Source organism: Macadamia integrifolia, chromosome 1 (genome assembly GCF_013358625.1).
Source record: "Macadamia integrifolia cultivar HAES 741 chromosome 1, SCU_Mint_v3, whole genome shotgun sequence".
In the NCBI taxonomy this organism is placed as follows: Eukaryota; Viridiplantae; Streptophyta; class Magnoliopsida; order Proteales; family Proteaceae; genus Macadamia; species Macadamia integrifolia.
Genome location: NC_056557.1, coordinates 3,909,658 through 3,928,233, shown reverse-complemented (window position 1 = coordinate 3,928,233; position 18,576 = coordinate 3,909,658). Strand labels below are relative to the sequence as shown.

Sequence of the window (18,576 nt, the reverse complement as noted above, 5' to 3'; positions counted from 1 at the left end):
TGTATATGACACCAGTTCTTAACACTACTTCTCCCTTTTACTCACTTGATCTTCTTTGCCTTTCTTTCACTTCTCCCCCTTTTATAGATTAAAAGAAAAGTCTAAAACATATGATGGGTGCAATTGTAGCTACCATTAATAGGATGCATGACTTGAGCAAGAATTGTGTCCTTAAAACCTATGACTAGGATGGTGTGTAATCAACTTGCTGCACGCTTTTGATTTATATTGTAATTTAGCCTTGACTAGTGTACTGTATCTGATATCATCCACCCCAAATGCCATTTAATTTCTATAAATGTAAAGAGAAATTACTTAAGATATATAGGAAATCTCATCAGTTCCATTACAAAATTGCAAGGCCCAGGTAAAATATCAGATCCTTTAACTGTTCAATTTTGACTTTGAATTTTTCATTGATAATAACACTTAGAATTTCATATAATATAAAAGCTTCTATTATTTTCATTTTTTTTTTTTTTTGTATTATTAAAAAATCATAAGCTTCGATTTTGTTAATGGCTCATTATAGAAAGTTTTCACCATAATACATGCCTCTCGAGTGTCCATCGTCGTGCATCTCTCGTTGATACGTGATGCATGGAATAGGTTGTTAGATCAAACATCAAGAAACACGAATAATAAAGAGACAATAGATCCGTACGACACAGAGATTTAATGAGGTTCACACACCAGGGTGGTGTGCTACGTCCTCGGGCGAAGAAGAAGATGATTCACCATGCAGAAGAGAGATTACACCCTAGCAGCGGCGAGGAAAAAATCGCCCTGAAACCCTAGCTGCGCGAAAACCCTAGAATACAACGACTTTCTCAACAAGCAACAGTACATTATATATACTCCAAAATCGTGGGTCGACCCATTGGATCGCGGTCGAACCATACCCCCGCACCCCCATACAAGATCAGTGATGGGCTCCGGGCTTCGGGCTTGGGCCTATCGGCCCAACCCCTCTGCTTCCATCACAGATCTCAAAAAAATTCTCATTCGGGATGCCACCAAAATATGTCAGATCGGATCAATCTTCAAAACGGGTCAAGAATTCAAGACAAGCTTAACATAGGCTTATAGGCCTACCTATTTTAGTTGATAGTGTAAATCGTACACACAAATAAAATTGTGTTGACTTTCTCTTTATTTACTTTTATATTTTCATTATTGAAATTTTTTTTCTCTACTTTTAAAGCAAGATATATATATATATATATATTTTTTTTTTCTTTGTGACTAAAGGATGTTTTTCTTGGGGATGAGATTCTAGGTAAATCGTATGCGGTGGCTTGACAGTTGGGTCTAGTGTAAGTTTAAGGAAGGTGGCTTGACAGTTGGGTCTAATGTAAGTTAAAGAAAGGTTAAAACCTCGACCCCACCCCACCCCACCCCACCCTACCCTATCCTACCCTACCCTACCCTAACCTTTACCCTTTACCCTTTACCCTTTACCTTTACCCTTATACCCTGCTTGAAATGGTAGTAATAATATAAGTGTAGCTCGATCAGTGGGCCCCCTTGTCTGGCCCATAGTAGATCCTTGTCTAGCCCTGGTGCGGAGCCTAGCACAACAGAACAAAACACTTTTTTGTCAAAAGGTTCTCTATGGCTCACACAGGAAGGTTGATGTAGAAAATATAATTGTTGTATATGTATTGCATATGTATGGTGTCTAAAAACTTGGGTAATTCGATAATCCTCACTCAAGCAATATGAGAGGAGGTATCCTATTTCTAACAAATTATTAAAAAGAAAAAAAAATGGCCTATTTCATTAGGGACAAAATAGTTCACGATGTTCTATCTAGGCTTCGCTATTGTTTTTATTGTTAGCAGCTGAGTTTCTTTGTTGATGGTAATGTAGAAGGTGGAGAATTCTTAGTTGGTTGTGTAATGTTCTGTTTCATTCTTCTTTCTTTTTAATAAAATCTTTTGGATCTTCTAGTGGAAAAAAAAAAATAGGCATCTCATTATATGTAGTAGGATACATCAGTAAAACATGATTCAATCAAGAATGGTATTGCAATATCCAACAGAATCAAACACAAGAGGAAAGAGCTTCACAATTATACTATAATAAAAAGGATTCTCGAAGGACACCTATATAGATTTATTTAGATCATGTAACCTTCTTTTGATCGCACTTTTATTATTTCTAAAAAGTTTTTTAATTAAAGGGTAAAAGAGATTTTCAAAATTATTTGAAAATGTCTTAACATTATATCATTTTCAAGAGTTTTCATTGTCTCGCACTTTCTAGGTATATATGTAAAATGATAGAATTTACCCTCATTACAAGAAAAATATGATCATGTTTTCTATGGGGGGGAGTGCAGCCTCCACCATAGTATGTCTCTCTCTTCCCCCATGGAAAATGACCAAAATGGGCAGAGGAGAGAGACAGATTATGAGGGGACTGGTGGAGGCTACGCTCCTCCGTAGAGAACACTCTCCCAAGGAAAATATGTGTTAAAATATAAAATTGACGTTCTAATATAGTCTTGTGATTTCTCTCCACACTTCATTTTTTCATTAAAAAAATAAGAGATGGGATCTAGAAAAATTATTTTGTTCCATTGGAACTTTCTTCCAAAAATTGGCCGTTGATATACGGTTCAAGCCATTAATTCATTTTTATTTATTATCATCATTATTACCATTAGCAACTCAAATTATAAGTTAATTAATTATTTGGCACTTATATAAGGGTCAAGTAAGAAAATTTCATAATAAAATAAGGTAAGATACAAAAGTAGGAAAAAGTCTCTGTGAACCTTACACACCCAGATGAGACATTTAGTTTTTTTGACAGCAAGTCTAGTTGCATGACTCTTGTACCAGTGTGGGGGGGCCAAATAGAGCACATGCAAACACATCAACATGGATAAGATGTTTTATTTCACAGGGGATGGAGTGGTAATTTCTCACTCCCCTATGTTTGGGTGCAGCAGCCACATGATAAGGCAATTTAATTTTTTTCAAAATTTTTATTCATTTTCTCTCTCCTTAGAAGAAAAAATTACGTCTCTAGATATGGACTATGATTCAGAAAACATTTTTTCATAAAATAATAATTGATTGTGTAGAAATCAGGGTGCCTAGTTACTGTATGAAAACGATTAGGTCAATAGCATCGATAGTCCAAGTGCTAATTCTTAAAGCCCAATTCAATGATAAACGACCTTCCACCAAAAAAATAAATAAATAAATAAGGCAAAATGGTCGCTTTACATGCAGAAAAATAAGAATGCGGAATGTTCGGAGCCCGGTGAATATTAACGTAAGTGATATGATTGACACATGTTATATATGTTAATCCTGCTGACAGAGTTGTAACTATTTACAACTCTGTTTAATATTATTAATATTTAAATAAATAAATAATAAAAATCTCAATACAAGCGGACTCCTCCTTTGATTCCACTTAGAAATCTCGATCCTCTCTCTCTCTTCTTACTTCTTCTTCAAGGCCGTTCCTTCTTTCTTCTTCCTTTTTCAGCGTTCTCCAGTGTAGTTAAAGTTTTGTTTACAATCTCATTGAAGATTTGCATCCATGGTAAATTATCATAGGCAAATAATATCTACCCAAGAAGTAATAATAAAATCCTAGATATTCAAGAGCTTTGTTTACTTTATAAATTTAAATTTGTCATCTGCCATACATGCAAGCTTTATTGTCCAAATCCCTTCCCTGATGATTAATATGTAAACATGGTATTTGGATATGTGTGGCCAAGTCTCTCATAGACTCAGTGCCTGAAAATAGTTATGTTGATTTCTTTATTACCTCATCCTATTTTGAGAGCAAAGCAAGAGAGAGAGAGAGAGAGAGAGAATTGAGATTTCCCAGTATAATTGAAGGAGGAGTCCGCTAATATTGGACTTTTATTATTTATTTATATATATATATATATATAAAAAAAATTAGTAGACAAGTTAAGTAACCACATCCGTCATCTCTCCACCCTAAAAACTAGGAATCAGTTGCAACATAAAAAACTAATAGATGGTTAATATTAAAAGAAAGTAAAAATAAGATTGCAATACGTACGTCCTGTTACCACTCGCCCAATAAATAATGATAAACTTTCGTCCCATATATTACATGCATGTATTGTTAGTCCAAGCCAATATTATTTTTAAATCTGACCTGAGAATCAAACTGAAAAGGGTCTTGGATCTGTTTTTTCCTAATTAGTTTGACAGGTTAGGTGGTTTAGTAAAACACATTAAAAAAAATTAAAATTAAAAATTAAAAAAAGCATAAAATAAATGGAAATGAAAGAGTTTAAATGGGGGGAGAAGAAAAGAGGAAAGTAACAAGCATGCTTTTGGCTTAAACAAGTCTGTTGCTTGGTACAATTGTTAATTAAGACTCTTAATTTCAAGGTAGGTTGTGGCTTTAATACTTGTACCCACAATTCCATGGCATTTTTAACTAAGGAAATTGGCCAACTAAGCCCTCAGTGAAAAATGCATGATTCTATATCCACACTAATAAGGAAGTCAATTATGTTTAGTGTTTAGGATGTAAGGCTTAATCTGATTTGATCATTGATCAGTTTCACTTTTAAAACTGTGATCCATGCATCCTCTTGAATATCACATATTTTTAAAGCATTAATTTCATTGTTACTGAGGCAAGGGACTTGAGGTGTACATTTCCACAAAATATGGCCTCATTCTACTAGCCTTTGCATATTAGGCATGTGTAGGAAGGAGCTCCTATGTGGATCATCCAGCTGGAAATTATATGCATGCACTTCTTAAACATTGATGACGTGTGTTTTATCATAAAAACCTTGTATTTTTTTTTTTTTTCATTTTCTGATCTTAACCAGAAAATAAAAATTAAAACCCTGTATTTGAAAATATTTTTAAAATAATTTGATATAATTGTAATTTTATGCGTGATTACATTTATGATCCAATGATACTAACTTTCGAAAGGATTATTCAGTCAAATTTTGGCTAAATTATATCACAGTTTTTGTGAGGTTGGAAATGGTCCCGACCCCATTTCTTGAAATCTCAACCCTAATCTACTACTAACTTAAAAGCCTACCTCGGACGGGTCACCGGGAAAAACTTTCACCCCAGTTGGATATGCATCTCAACTACCAGGATATCCACATTTGGTAGCTAGGTTGTTGGGGAGCATCATCCTTGGTCTCCCAAGACCCAATGGTAGTGTCAACTGCTAGTTTGCATGCATTATCATATCCACTAGGTTTCGTGGAGTTGCTTGGCTTTATTTTACTAGAGAGGTTGAACAGATAAAGGTGATAAATGAGTCAGCTAAATTGTATGTTATTGTATACATTATGGACATCTTATGGAGCCTAAAAGTTTTGTAAATTGATAAACCCTAAGGTCCCTTGGTCACATATAAATTTTAATTTAAATAGAATTTGTTAAGGTGCAAAATAATGATTTGTGTTTTTGATTAAGTTAGTTTTGATATTTGACATATAGCTAATCCTAGTCTTATCTATCCAAAAGCGAGAATTGCTACATCATCCGTCATATGGCTAAAAAATTGGTGAGCCATCTTAATAAGCTTATCATGTTCACCTATCTAAAGTAACTTTTGCCTTTTCAATAGAACACATAAAAGAAAAATATTATTGCCTTCATAAGATGCAGACCAAGTATTGTTAAAATAGCTGTCAAAAAGGCATGCTTAGTTATGAGCAACAAACATACAAATTTACAATGTTGTATTAGCTTGAAATATGGTTATAACCACACATTGCCACCTTTTTTTTTTTTTTTTTCCTGCTTTCCTTTCTCAATCTAAACGTATGTTGCTAAAATATGAGAAGCAACCATGATGATTATCTTTCAAATTCAAAAATAAGATATTGGAGGAAACTAATGTGGTAAGTGCATATTTATCATAGACCTTTACGATTATTTTCTCTCTTTAAATTCATAAAAAAAATATTATTTTTGATTGGCGATTTAATATTATCCCAATAGTTTGTTATTTTTTCAAATGTCAAAAAGCATTTGTTTTGCCAAGTGGATGTATGATATGTCTATTCCAACAGTCGGATTGAGAGGATATGGTCTAGATTAGCCAAATGTCAAGTTTCAGTCTAATTCAACAAAAAAATAGCACACATCCTATGTATGTCCATGCATGTGTCTCACTGTTCTAGACATTATTGTGCATTCTTCCAATTCTAAGTGTGGTCATTCAATATAGATTAAAGAAACATAAAATAGATGACTCATATTTATCTTGTGATTTTAAAAAACATTTCCTTCCATTGTACATAATAACTACCCTAATTAATTGATATATTAGGTTTGGTACATACAAGGAAAACACATTATATTTCATTTGTAAAAAGTAAAGAATGTTTTTGATAAGAGATAATATAATTTATTTGATAAGAGATAGTATAATTAATTTTATTTATTACTCTTGAACTTGGTTATAAAATTCATTTGTTAGTTGTAATTTCATACGTTCCTCCTTTAAATTGTTGTCTATGGATTTTAGAACCTTTGCAACAATACCACCAGTGGCTTCCCAGAGGCCGAAGAGAATTTATTTGTATTATTCTATATGGGGAAGATAATAACTAAAATAAAAACTATCCTAATTAATTAAATTAGGTTTGGTACATACAAGGAAAATATGTTATATTTCATTTGTAAAAAGTATGAAGAATGTTTTTGATAAGAGATAATATAATTTATTTGATAAGAGATAGTATAATTAATTTTATTTATTACTCTTGAACTTGGTTATAAATTTCATTTGTTAGTTGTACTTTCATACGTTCTTCCTTCAAATTTGCTATCTATGGATTTTAGAACCTTTGCAACAACACCACCAGTGGCTTCCTAGAGGTCAAAGAGAATTTATTTGTATTATTCTATATGGGGAAGATAATAACTAAAAAAATAATAATAATCATACAAATAAGAAAAAAAAATGTTTTTCTCAAACCCAAGGTACAAGATGAGGGCAATAATTCTTTCCTTTCATATTTATACAGATATCTCTAATAAGTATCTTTGTATTTTATGTTATAATTAACTTTTCTATGTTTTGCATATGCACTTAGTATGTTTAGTTCTTTAAATCATTTTTTTTTTTTTTTTCATTCATAATGTTATGGAGTGTAATAAATACTTTACCTTTTCTCTAGTAGTTGTCCAAAACGAGAACTTTGTCTGTTTAAGAACCTTCTACACCTACACAATTTGTGGTGGATCATTTGTTTGTTTAATTTATTATGTAATATGGGAGAGTGCACAGTAGTGGCAGAAGTACCATAAAAGTGCTTGGACATACATGGAATGCATGCTAATACACGAGAGAGAATTTGATTAAATTAGACTCTAAAATTTGGCACATGACTAATCCATGCATTTGCTATCTAACGGTCAAAGTTGCCATATCATCATTCCACATGGCACAATTAGATGGATCACAGTTATATTTCTATCAACATTGGACCGTTCAAATGAGGTTTTCCCATATTATATGTACTTAAGTTAGTTTCTTATTTATATTATCTTTGGTAATTCTTGGGATTTTATCCAAAAGTAAACTATTCATTGAAGAAATGGATTGAGGAATATGATTTTTTTTCTTTTTCTTTTTTTGTTGATCAAATTCCAATTGAATGAGTAAAAAATTCATAGATGAACATTCAAAGTGTATTTCTAAGCGTTCCATTTTTCAGTTTGTTAAGTGGAGACTGATGCCAAATAGCTATTAAACGATGACTTTAGTTTACTAGACCTATTGATATATTGTTTCAACATGGTAAAAAAATAAAATTCTTTTCCTTACTATTCTCTCAACTAGAAGTAGAATTAGAGAACTAAGTCACTAGTAGGATTGTAACAATCTAGAAGGATCATCCAAAAAGCAAGTTGTTTTAGACTTTTACCCTTCCCTTTGTTCGGAAGAAAATGAAGATTCAAACAAAATAGATGAAACGGAAGAGATCGTGAATGAAAATGAAAAAGCAAAGGATGAACTTAGAGTAACACATCCATTTGGCTTTAAAAATAATAATAGGAAGAAATAAAATAAAATTCCAAAGATTAGATTTGAACCTATGACCTCAAGATTATGAGCATCGTGAGCTACCAAGATGCTCTATCTTATACTAAAGAGAATTGGGAAGGAATGGTCTAATAAGAAGTAGATGGGCACCTCTACCATAGCTATAGAAATAGTATAGCTCGTTTATACAGAATGGTAAAGGGCCCCTATGATCGATGATCATAGAGATCAATAGAAAATCTGAATCAACCCATACGCTCCCATGTTTAATAAGATTTCGACTAGAAGCAGACATATGTACTGTAATGTATTTCTCCGTGGGAAGCAATGTGCTGTATCTTGAAGTACCTTACGGGTGCCCCAAGGATAATGCTTATTTATGAATGTCATGTTATGTTGATATTGTTGGTTATTTTGACAGAGATTGGGTTGATGCTGAAATTGATCCAAGGTTGACTTTAGAACTTTTTTATGTTTATTAGAGAAAAACTTGTTACATGAAGAAGTAAAAAAAAAAATACAGACTATGTAAAGACACACACTAACGCAGAAGGACTATGGGGCCTAAATCTCATTTTAACATTAACGACCTTTGAATCCACAAGGTAAAGAAACCCTAATTTCAAGATAAACTAAAAATAATTTTTATTTTGTCTAGAATTACCCTATTTATAAGAAGGCGAAATTACAAAAGAAAGAAAACAAAAATAAAATAGGCAATATAATAGGAAACTACTACTACAAAACTTCAAAGGCCCAATAAAATAGGCAACTTTGGCTTCTGAATTCAAAGTCCAATGAATTCCATCAATTGAATAACCTGTAGAGCATTGACTGTCATTTTCTAAAAAGTGTTATGACTCCCGTAATTTCACATGAATCGAAAATTAGTGGTTTCATCACCATCAGGCGGATTTCTATCCACCAACCGATCAAAGAATTCTTCAGCACCTTCTTTACATCATAGAACGTAGTTGATATATAGTTGATGTGATTGAAGACTCCTTCCTATCCATGAGCTTGGTTTTCTGGTCAAAGTCTTTGATATTTATAGGTGCGGTGTACATAATAACTAAGTTTGAAAACTACTGTCCAATAGTCAACAACTCTATTGATGTGATTTGAGAACAAACCCAATTTTATATGTGAGGTGTACATTGTGAACCAAAATATATAGCCATATTTCATGCATTTCTCGAGGAGAGATGTAGGAGAGTGAAAAGGCATGCGTAATCTATGGTGGAAGCCTTCCATAATAAGCCATTAACAACATATGTTTCCTTTTATTTTTTTTTATATAATATTACAAAATACTCATTATTAGAAATTTTTTTATTTTATTAGAAGCTAAGTAAGGGTGTCAATATATAACCGAAACTATTTACCGAAATCGAAACTGACCTATTATAACCAAACCGCACTGTAGTAAATTGATCCGATTTTGGTTTTATAAGTTATAATTTATGTTCAGAATCAAACCGAACCAGAAACCGATGGTTAATCGGCATCTAATATTAAAGACTTAAAGTGTTTTGAATTTTGATGGGTCTCTATGAAAAAATGGGAGAAAAAAAAAAAAAGCAAAGTACTAACAGAGAAGGGAGCGTCACTTTCACACAATCACACTTCTTGATTTTCTAATTTCTAGGATCATAGTTAATTAGTTATAATATGTTTAGTCTTTTACATAGAAAGTATATTGTCCTTGGTAAAACAAATGTATATTGTTTTTATTTTTTAGGAAATTTAATATATATATATATATATATATAGGATTCACACTAGTTGTAGGATGCAAACCATTTTCTAAAATGACATTATTAACCTCATGTAAACCGGTTGTAAACCGAATAACAAAAACTGATTAAAAACCGCTAAAATCGAAGCCAGATGAAAAGGATTATGATTTCACCTTATTCCTATCTGGTGCGGTGTTGGTTTTACATTATCAAAATGTAAACTGAACCGGAACCAAACCGAATAACCAAAACCACACTGATTGACACCCCTAAGGCCCTAACGCTAAGTGTTATTATCATTGACCAACTCAAATCAAAATTGAAAAGTTGAAAGAGCTGATATTTTATCTAAGTCTTGACATTTTGTAATAGATCTGATTACTATAATTCGCATTTCTAACAAGCATGAATATAACATTCATAAAATAATGTCCATCTTGAGAGTTATTTAATGTTTTCATACGATATATGTGACTCCTCTTAATTTGTAATTCAACACATAAATCAATTGAATTTGTCAGGCTAGCTATATGTTGTGTTATATCAATGATTTCTGCAAAAGACGGTAAGATACGTATTTCCTGTGGATCCCGAGTAATCTCTCTTAAAAATTATAGAAAATGACAAGTGGCGTTGGAGATATTAGGTACCACACCACTCGAAGCTTAAATTACAATACAAATCAAGATCATGCAGCGGGTGGATTTGACACAATCCTAGTCATGATAGGTTGAAAGCAGAAAATCCATGGTCAGATTTTATAACATTTTGTAGCTAATGAAAGACTAAAGAGGATTCATATGTTGTTGTAGGGGGGACTTTCGCGGTTTATTCCAAGATTTGTCATCACGTTAAGGTGAATTTAATTCCAAATTATCAGAAAGAGGATGAAACAGAAAATAGGTAATTCCCATTACCTTCTTAGGACAGACCTAGAGAAAGGTAAGGGGATTCCTAGCACAAGCACGGCATGCCCTGTTAAGAAAACAAATTAAATACAATAACAAAGAATAACACACTAAACTATGTAGTACACCATATGGGCTGCATCTTTCTCCACAAAATTCTCCAAGTCATTGGAAAACTCTGTCGGCATAATCTCGATTTCTTCACTTAGAGGTCCAAGATAAGCCATATAATCTGTTGGCCTATTTAATTCCCTCCAAATATGCTTGAACTCCCTTAAAATGGGTTCCCCTTTGTTATCCCTGATGATTCCACCATAGTAACCCTTATCCTGCTTTAGGGATCCATCACAATGCAAGGCTATCTTAGAGAGAACCTGTTGATCATCATATCTTGGTGGAATCCGAAACATTAGTTGACTAATTTTTTGCAGATACTTATAAAATTTCAAATTTTGTTTTTGCTTTTTCAGTGATTTCTGCAGTGAGTGGACTCCAAACAAGAGTGACAACACTAAGTCAAGGTATGTATCTTGCTTCTGACTGTCAATACTTAGATCTTCTTGATCCAAGTCCAATCTGAATTCAACTCTATATATTAAAATCTGAAATGATAAATCATTATAAACAGTACTATTGCAACTACTTGTGTTGATCTTTTCCCAAGTCAAAAACTGTTTATGAATTTCATAGTATGGGTCAGCTGGAATATTATTGGATGATCTAATCTTGGAAACTAATTCATTATTCCTTTTCTGTTAATGTTGTTGATTCTCCAGGTGTTGTCCCTGGAATTTCTATAGTGATCTTGATCCTTCTCTTTCTATGATTATTTCAGAAAAAATGGCATGATAGCTTATTCTTCTCTTGGAGGTGTTATTATGTGCACCACAGGTGAGTATAAAACCTCCACAGGTGAGTATAAAACCTAAAGCCTAGTTCCCTCCTTTAATTAATTTCCGTTGCTCTATCTGATGTTTCAAAACATACAGGAACGGAAGCAATGTTTGCAGACTTAGGTCACTTCAATATCCCAGCCATTCGAGTATGTAGAGTGCATAAACTCCTATCTAACTCATCAAGATGACATCCCAGGAAATCTGCTAATTCAATTTAGTTTAGAACCGTACAGTGTCATTAATTTCAGTTGTTTCAATTACTTTTTCTTTACAGATTAGTTTCACTGGAGTTGTGTATCCTGCATTACTGCTAGCTCACAGTGGGCAAGCTTCATACCTCACTAAATACCCCGAAAATGTCACAACTTCTTTCTATTCCAGTATTCCTAGTAAGTGGAATGAGTACATACATTTCCAGAAGTCTTAATTATTTCCTGTTTTTAACTTCCTAACTATGCTTTCTTTCAAATGATGACAGCTCCTTTATTCTGGCCACAATTTGTCATATCAGTTTTAGCAGCTATTATTGCAAGCCAAGCTATGATATCTCCAGTGATTATATAAGAGATATAGTGGCAAACATAGATATAGTCAGGGTCCCAGGAAATGGACTTCTATGTACTGAGCTTGCTCAAGGTATCCCGCCCATGTTTCCCCATTTCATTTCAAACGTACCAGCCATCCATGCAGTTCTAGTGTTTGTATATGTTAGATCAAACACCAAGAAACACGAATAATAAAGAGACAATAGATCCGTATGACACAGAGATTTAACGAGGTTCATACACCAAGGTGGTGTGCTACATCCTCGGGCAAAAAAGAAGATGATTCACTATGCAGAAGAGAAATTACATCCTAACAGTGGCGAGGAAAAACTCGCCCTAAAACCCTAGCTGCGTGAAAACCCTGGAATACAATGACTTTCTCAACAAGCAACAGTACATTATATATATACTCCAAACCGCGGGTCGACCCATCGGATCACGGTCGATCGGCCCAACCCCTCTGTTTCCATCACAGATCTCAGAAAATTTCCCATTCGGGTCGCCACCAAAATATGTCAGATCAGGTAAATCAAAACTGGTCAAGAATTTGAGACAAACTTAACATTATCTATAAAGCAAATCCCACTGAGTAGAGTGGCAATGGAGGAGCGTTTTCTATTCCGTCAGGTTGAGCCCCGAGAGTCACAGATGTTCCGTTGTGTTGTTCGGTATGGCTATAAGGATGTCATTGATAAACCAGAGGTGTTCGAGCTACAACTTGTTCAGAACTTGAAAGATTATGTTCGAAATGAATATTTCGTGCACAAAGAGAAATTAATAGAACAGAAGGTCTTTCCATTCAAACATCATCATCAATCAAGGAACTCTTCTGGCCAAACTGTTAGTAGCCGATTCAGTGGACCAGTAGTTGGTGCTGAAAATCAGATAGAGTTCATTGACAAAGCAAGAGAGAATGGGCTGGTGTATCTCTTGGGCCAACCAGAAGTGATTGCAAAACCTAATTCCTTTTTCTTCAAAAGGTTCATTGTCAATCATGCCTATAGCTTCTTAAAGATTATTGCCCATGGCCTGTTCTGGTCTGGTACTTGGTCTTCCCTGAGCTGCATGCACATGATACATAAATATTAACCTAGTGTTGAGCCCAGAAAGAGATGAAGCCACTAAGATTATGTATTTTTCTTCTTTTGTTTGAAAAATGTTGAGAGTCCAGTTTGTGATGAATGATGATGAGTGATATTAATTATTATATGTAAAATTTATTAATTCTTTCTTCCTTAACTGAAAATTTATATAGAGGAATCAGTAAAATTGATTAATTCTTTTCTTATTCATATTTGTTCTGAGATTTCCCATGATGTTGATTTGAGACTGAGATTTCGGTTTAGTTAATTTTCTTTTGGTTTATTTTCCCCTTGCTGATGGTCATGCCGAAGATGGGGTTTTATAAATCATATTATTGAGATGTTCTTATTTTTTTCTTCTTTTCTTAATAAAATTTCTGATCTTTAACGAAAAAAGACAAGAACAATTAATTGATTTCTGCGGGTGAAATGGCAAATCTCCGACTATCTTGATCTACTGTAGATCTACACACAATAGACCAAATGACATAGGAAAATCTATAAATTCCAGGAGAGACTTTCTAATGCCTAAGTTAGTGATACTCGGAGCTGATGAAGAAAAAATGGGTTCCGTCAATTTACAGTAAAAATGTAGAATCTAACCTATACCTTGAGACCTAAAAGGGATTATGGATTTCGAATGGAGAGGGTTCAAAATCAACTAAACATTGGGAACCTGGCTACCATCCCCACATACTAGATGGTCTTCTTCTTGGCTAGATGATACCAATGGCACATGCATCCTTCTTCCTTCACACATATTAGCAATAAAACAGTGAGTTAGGAATTGAATCGGATTGGTTGATCGGCTAATTTATTTTGGTATTAGGTGCATTGACCGGTCCGTATTAATATCAACCAACAAATATATCAGATTGGTGATATGGTACTAATAAAAAGTAAAATTATCAAATTACCATACTATATATTTTTAAGGATAATAACATTCAATACCACCAAATGGACTAATACATATTGATAACACTATCATATTGAAACTGGCCAATATCTGATCCATTATTGTGCACTAAAACCATGACTATAAGAGCTCCTCCATCCAAGGTGAAATGTGTTTAATTTAGTTATAAAAAGATTTCAGTATGTTTTTCCATGCCTCTCATCTTGATTGTGTGGGCCTTTCACTAGCATACTTTCGTCTTTTTAATTGTGTGGGTCCTTTATTCAAAAAATCATTTCTCATGCCCCACTTGATGTAAAGTGAGATATTCCTTACACATTGTCGACATGAAATCCCGTGCCTTAAAAAAATTCACATAATCTTGGATGAACTTGTCAATGAAAAGAAAGAGAGAGAGAGAGAGAGAGAGAGAGAAATTACATGATTACATATTTTTGGGCTTTTTTTTATAAAATTACCCAACCTATGTTTCAGATCACAAAAATACATTGTTTTGAGTTTGGGTTTACAAAACTACTCAAAACAGTGGTTATCCCTCAACTGAGGATGTTGTTTGACAGTTTTACCTCCCTCTCTTCTCTCACCCGCTCTTATCCCCTTCTTCTTTTCTTCTTTCTATCCCCATTTCAGGGATGCAAATAGTTCTCAATCGCTGCAATCGTCTCATCGTAAGTCCCCATACAATCGCCTCACCGCCCACATCCCATTTCAGGGATACCAAGTTCCCATTACCATTGCAGTCAAATATTGAATTGGTTATAGGAATCCAAAAACAGGTTGATAAAAACTAGAATGCTCCCCTCCACGTCGCCACCTACTCCAAAAACCTCCAAGTTGTGAGGGTAATCCACGAAAAACTACCAACAATTATGATCAGAAGCAAGAACTATAGAGGAGATTTGAAAGCCAGGACTTGGAGGAAGCTCTGATGTCAAGTTATTATTTTCGTTAATTTGAAAGCCCCCTAAAATTTTTCCAAGTTTTGATCTGCGTGTGACGGTTTTTTGAGTTTCACCTTTGTGGGTTTGTGTTCTGTGTTTTCGTTTTTTGGCTATTCCTCAATTCCAAATCTTGAATTTGTGAAGTTTAGAGTTTAGAAGCGAAGGGGTCCATATGAAATCAGAGAAGTAGGGGTGTGTAGATATTTGTCTCTGAGAATACTGATTCTCTTTTCCCTTTTGTGATTGACTTGCGTTCCTGTTTCTGAATTGTAGTGGGTGCAAAAGAAATTCTAATTGTGATGGTATCAAAATTTCCTTTAGCCCTCTCTTTCCTCTGTTTTGAAGGTCTAAACCCCGTGATGTCTACACTAAGACTTGGTGTTGGTTGAGTTCGAATCAAAGTTGTACTCTCCCTATTACTATTTAATTCTATACTTGGGTTCTAATTTCTTCTGTTCTACTTTCCCTTTTCTGATTCATCTAACATGAGTTTGTGGAAGCATAATTGTTATCGATTGATCTTTCACAAATTAGTGATGAATTTTCAGGTTTTTAATTTCAGAAATTTTTTTGAAAGAAGTAGAGGTCATGGTGTTAGAATGCTCAATTTGGGAAAGGATTAAGTATCTGCTGCTCTGCGCTATGGAAACAGAACAGAAACTGTATGTATCATATGCTACAGCAAAAATACAGAACAAAGATGGGAACACAGCTTTGCATGAAGCTGTTCTTGTGCATGATAAGGGGATTGAGGTGTTGATGGAGTTGGACAAAGAGGTGATCTTCATTAAGAATAAGCACAAGGAATCACCACTTTATTTCCATCCCTGAAATAGGGGATACAAAGAAGGGGATAGGAGCGAGTGGGAGAAGGGATTGGGGGGTTAAAACTATCAAAAAATTCCTTAGTTGATGGATGCACACTATTTTGGATAGTTTTATAAACCCAAACCTAAAACAATGTATTTTTATTAACTGAAATATAAATTGGATAATTTTGTAAAGGGAACCCCAAAAGTGGATAATCATGTAATTTTTCTAATATATATTGGGTAATTTTGTAAAGAGAATCCAAAAGTGTGGGTAATCATATAATTTTTCTAAAAAAATAAAAAATGGCATGAACCCTTTGGATTCCAATCAAACAACTCCAAGATCTTCTCAAATGAAAAACTCTGCCATGAGAATTATTCTCACAAATGAACTATTAAATTAAATTTAAAAGGTTAAAATGCACATGTAAAACCTAATGTTTGGAGAAACTATAATCACGTTTCATAAATATTTATGTTTGGATGTACTTCACTTTACGTAAATAGTTATGTTGATGATGACGACAACATAAATTGAATAGGGATCCCAATCACCATGTGATTGTTTTTTCTGGTAGAATTTAAACAGAATGGCAAAGTGACTGGCTCACCCCTCCATAAATGAAGAAAAAAGCATCTATGATGATGCTTCCTCATGTAATCTCACTGGCCTTCATGCATGAGTAGGAGCTCCACTCTCTCCCGGGTCATACAGAAAGACCATTCTAGATGGAGTGGAATACGCGAACCGGGTTCACCGTCTATCGGTCTGGTTCACATCGATTGTTGCCATTCTCTTACCTGAATTCGTACGATGTTCCGTACACACTCTCTCTCTCTCTTTTTCTCTCTCTCTCTCTCTCTCTCTCTCTCTCTGCGTCACTCTGAACAATTGTAGGAAAAAGGAGCATGATATGTACATACACATCTAAAGCAAATTCTATGTATATCTGTGTCCGTTCCCCACACTAGCAAAAGCAAGAGAGAATCCCATCCAGCAATTTCAAAACTCCTCTGAAACTCCAAAACCCTAACCCTAATCCTTCCTAATATTCTCATTCCACACCATTATTGGATCCTTCTCTGTGTTTGAGATCCTGCTATTTGAATTACAATTTCCATTTATTTTGTTCAAAAGAAATTCTCCGTCGAGGGAGATTCAGTTCCACGGTTACCCAGTAAGGTTTAATACGGAAACGGAAAAGAAGGAAAGGATCAAGAGATCTGGGAATTCGCTAATCTATAGCATCAGCAGATGCAGTTCTCTATTGCAGTGGCGCTAATTCGATGACCTTTGGACCACGATGGCAGCTGAGAAGAAATGGCTCTTCACCCTCTTCTCTGCCGCCTTCGTTTCCGCTCTTCTTTTCCTCTCTGCAATGTCTGGTTTCAGTGCATCTGCTTCTTTCGGCTCACGTAGGACGTTCTCTTCCGCTGTTCGGTATGGGGCTAATTATCCTCCTGCTTTTGCTTATTATATCTCTGGAGGGAGAGGGCATAAAGACCAGATCTTCCGATTATTGCTTGCGGTTTATCACCCACGTAACCGCTATCTTCTCCATCTTGAGCCCGATGCTTCAAAAGAAGAACGGGAGAAGCTGGTCGAAGCGGTCCGTGCTGTTCCAGCTATACGCGCTTTTGGGAACGTTGATGTTATAGGTAAACCGGATCCTGTCACGTACATGGGATCGTCGAACATTGCTGCCACGCTTCGTGCGGCTGCAATTCTTTTGAGGGTTGATAGCGGTTGGGATTGGTTCATCACTTTGAGTGCAATGGATTATCCACTTCTTACTCAAGATGGTATGCTTTTCAACATTTCCTTTTAGTAAATTGGTTGTGTGCTTACTGAAATGGAGCTCAGTTGAGATTCGCTGGTTTATTTCATCCCATGCCGATCTCTTTGGTGGTTGGTATTTGATTCTATGAGAACTGGGTATTTTCCTTCTTCTTCTTCTTCTTCTTCTTCTTCTTTTTCTTATTTTTTTCTTTTTTTTTTTGGACAGTGAAATAGTTGGTTCTCTGGAAGATATCTTATTTTGGGATAACTGGATCATTTTTCATGCATGTTGACAATGATGTTAAATGCTCTATGTACTCCTTTTGAAGATAAGTCAGAGCCCCTTTTTGTGTGCTCTGGTTTTTATTCAAAATGGCTAGTTCTGATTCCTCGATTAGTTTCTTTCTTTTGGAAATCATTCTTCATCTACTTATATATTCAGTTTGGAAGTTTTAATAGGTTCAGTCTAATTATTCTGCAAATGTTGAAGTCATGATTAACTTGGAATATCTGATTGAGGAGAATTTGGTGTTCTTAACATTTAATTTTTCATGTAATAAAGGTTTTTTTTTTTTCTTCAAATGTGGACTATTTGTCTGATACCACTTAACTAGTTTTTCTTCTTAGTTTTTTATTTAATAGTGCCATATGTTGGAATTGTTCATGTTTTAACATCTGAACCATTCTTTAACTCCGATTTCAGTTCTTAGTTTTTACTCAAGTGGGTAATGAGAAAGGATGAGCTAGCACTCATAAGAATTTAGGTGATGTGTTAATAGCAGTAAGGCATTACCATGTTCATAGGGACTGCATATGCAATTAAGAAACATATGCATGGAATTTTCTCCTTTTCTTTTTCTTTTTCTTTCTTTCTTTCTTTTTTTTTTTTTTTTTTTTTTTTTTTTTTTTTT

At 34.4% G+C, this 18,576-nt stretch overlaps 1 protein-coding gene across 1 annotated transcript in view; it reads left to right on the top strand.

The window, feature by feature from the left end:
• The first annotated feature begins 16,773 nt into the window (after positions 1-16,773).
• LOC122078770 (beta-glucuronosyltransferase GlcAT14A-like) overlaps positions 16,774-18,576 on the top strand; it is a 6,932-nt gene continuing 5,129 nt past the window's right edge. The window contains exon 1 of the mRNA XM_042644897.1: positions 16,774-17,688. Coding sequence (XP_042500831.1) covers positions 17,190-17,688 — 499 coding nt within the window. The 5' untranslated portion in view covers positions 16,774-17,189. The remainder of the gene's footprint in view (positions 17,689-18,576) is intronic.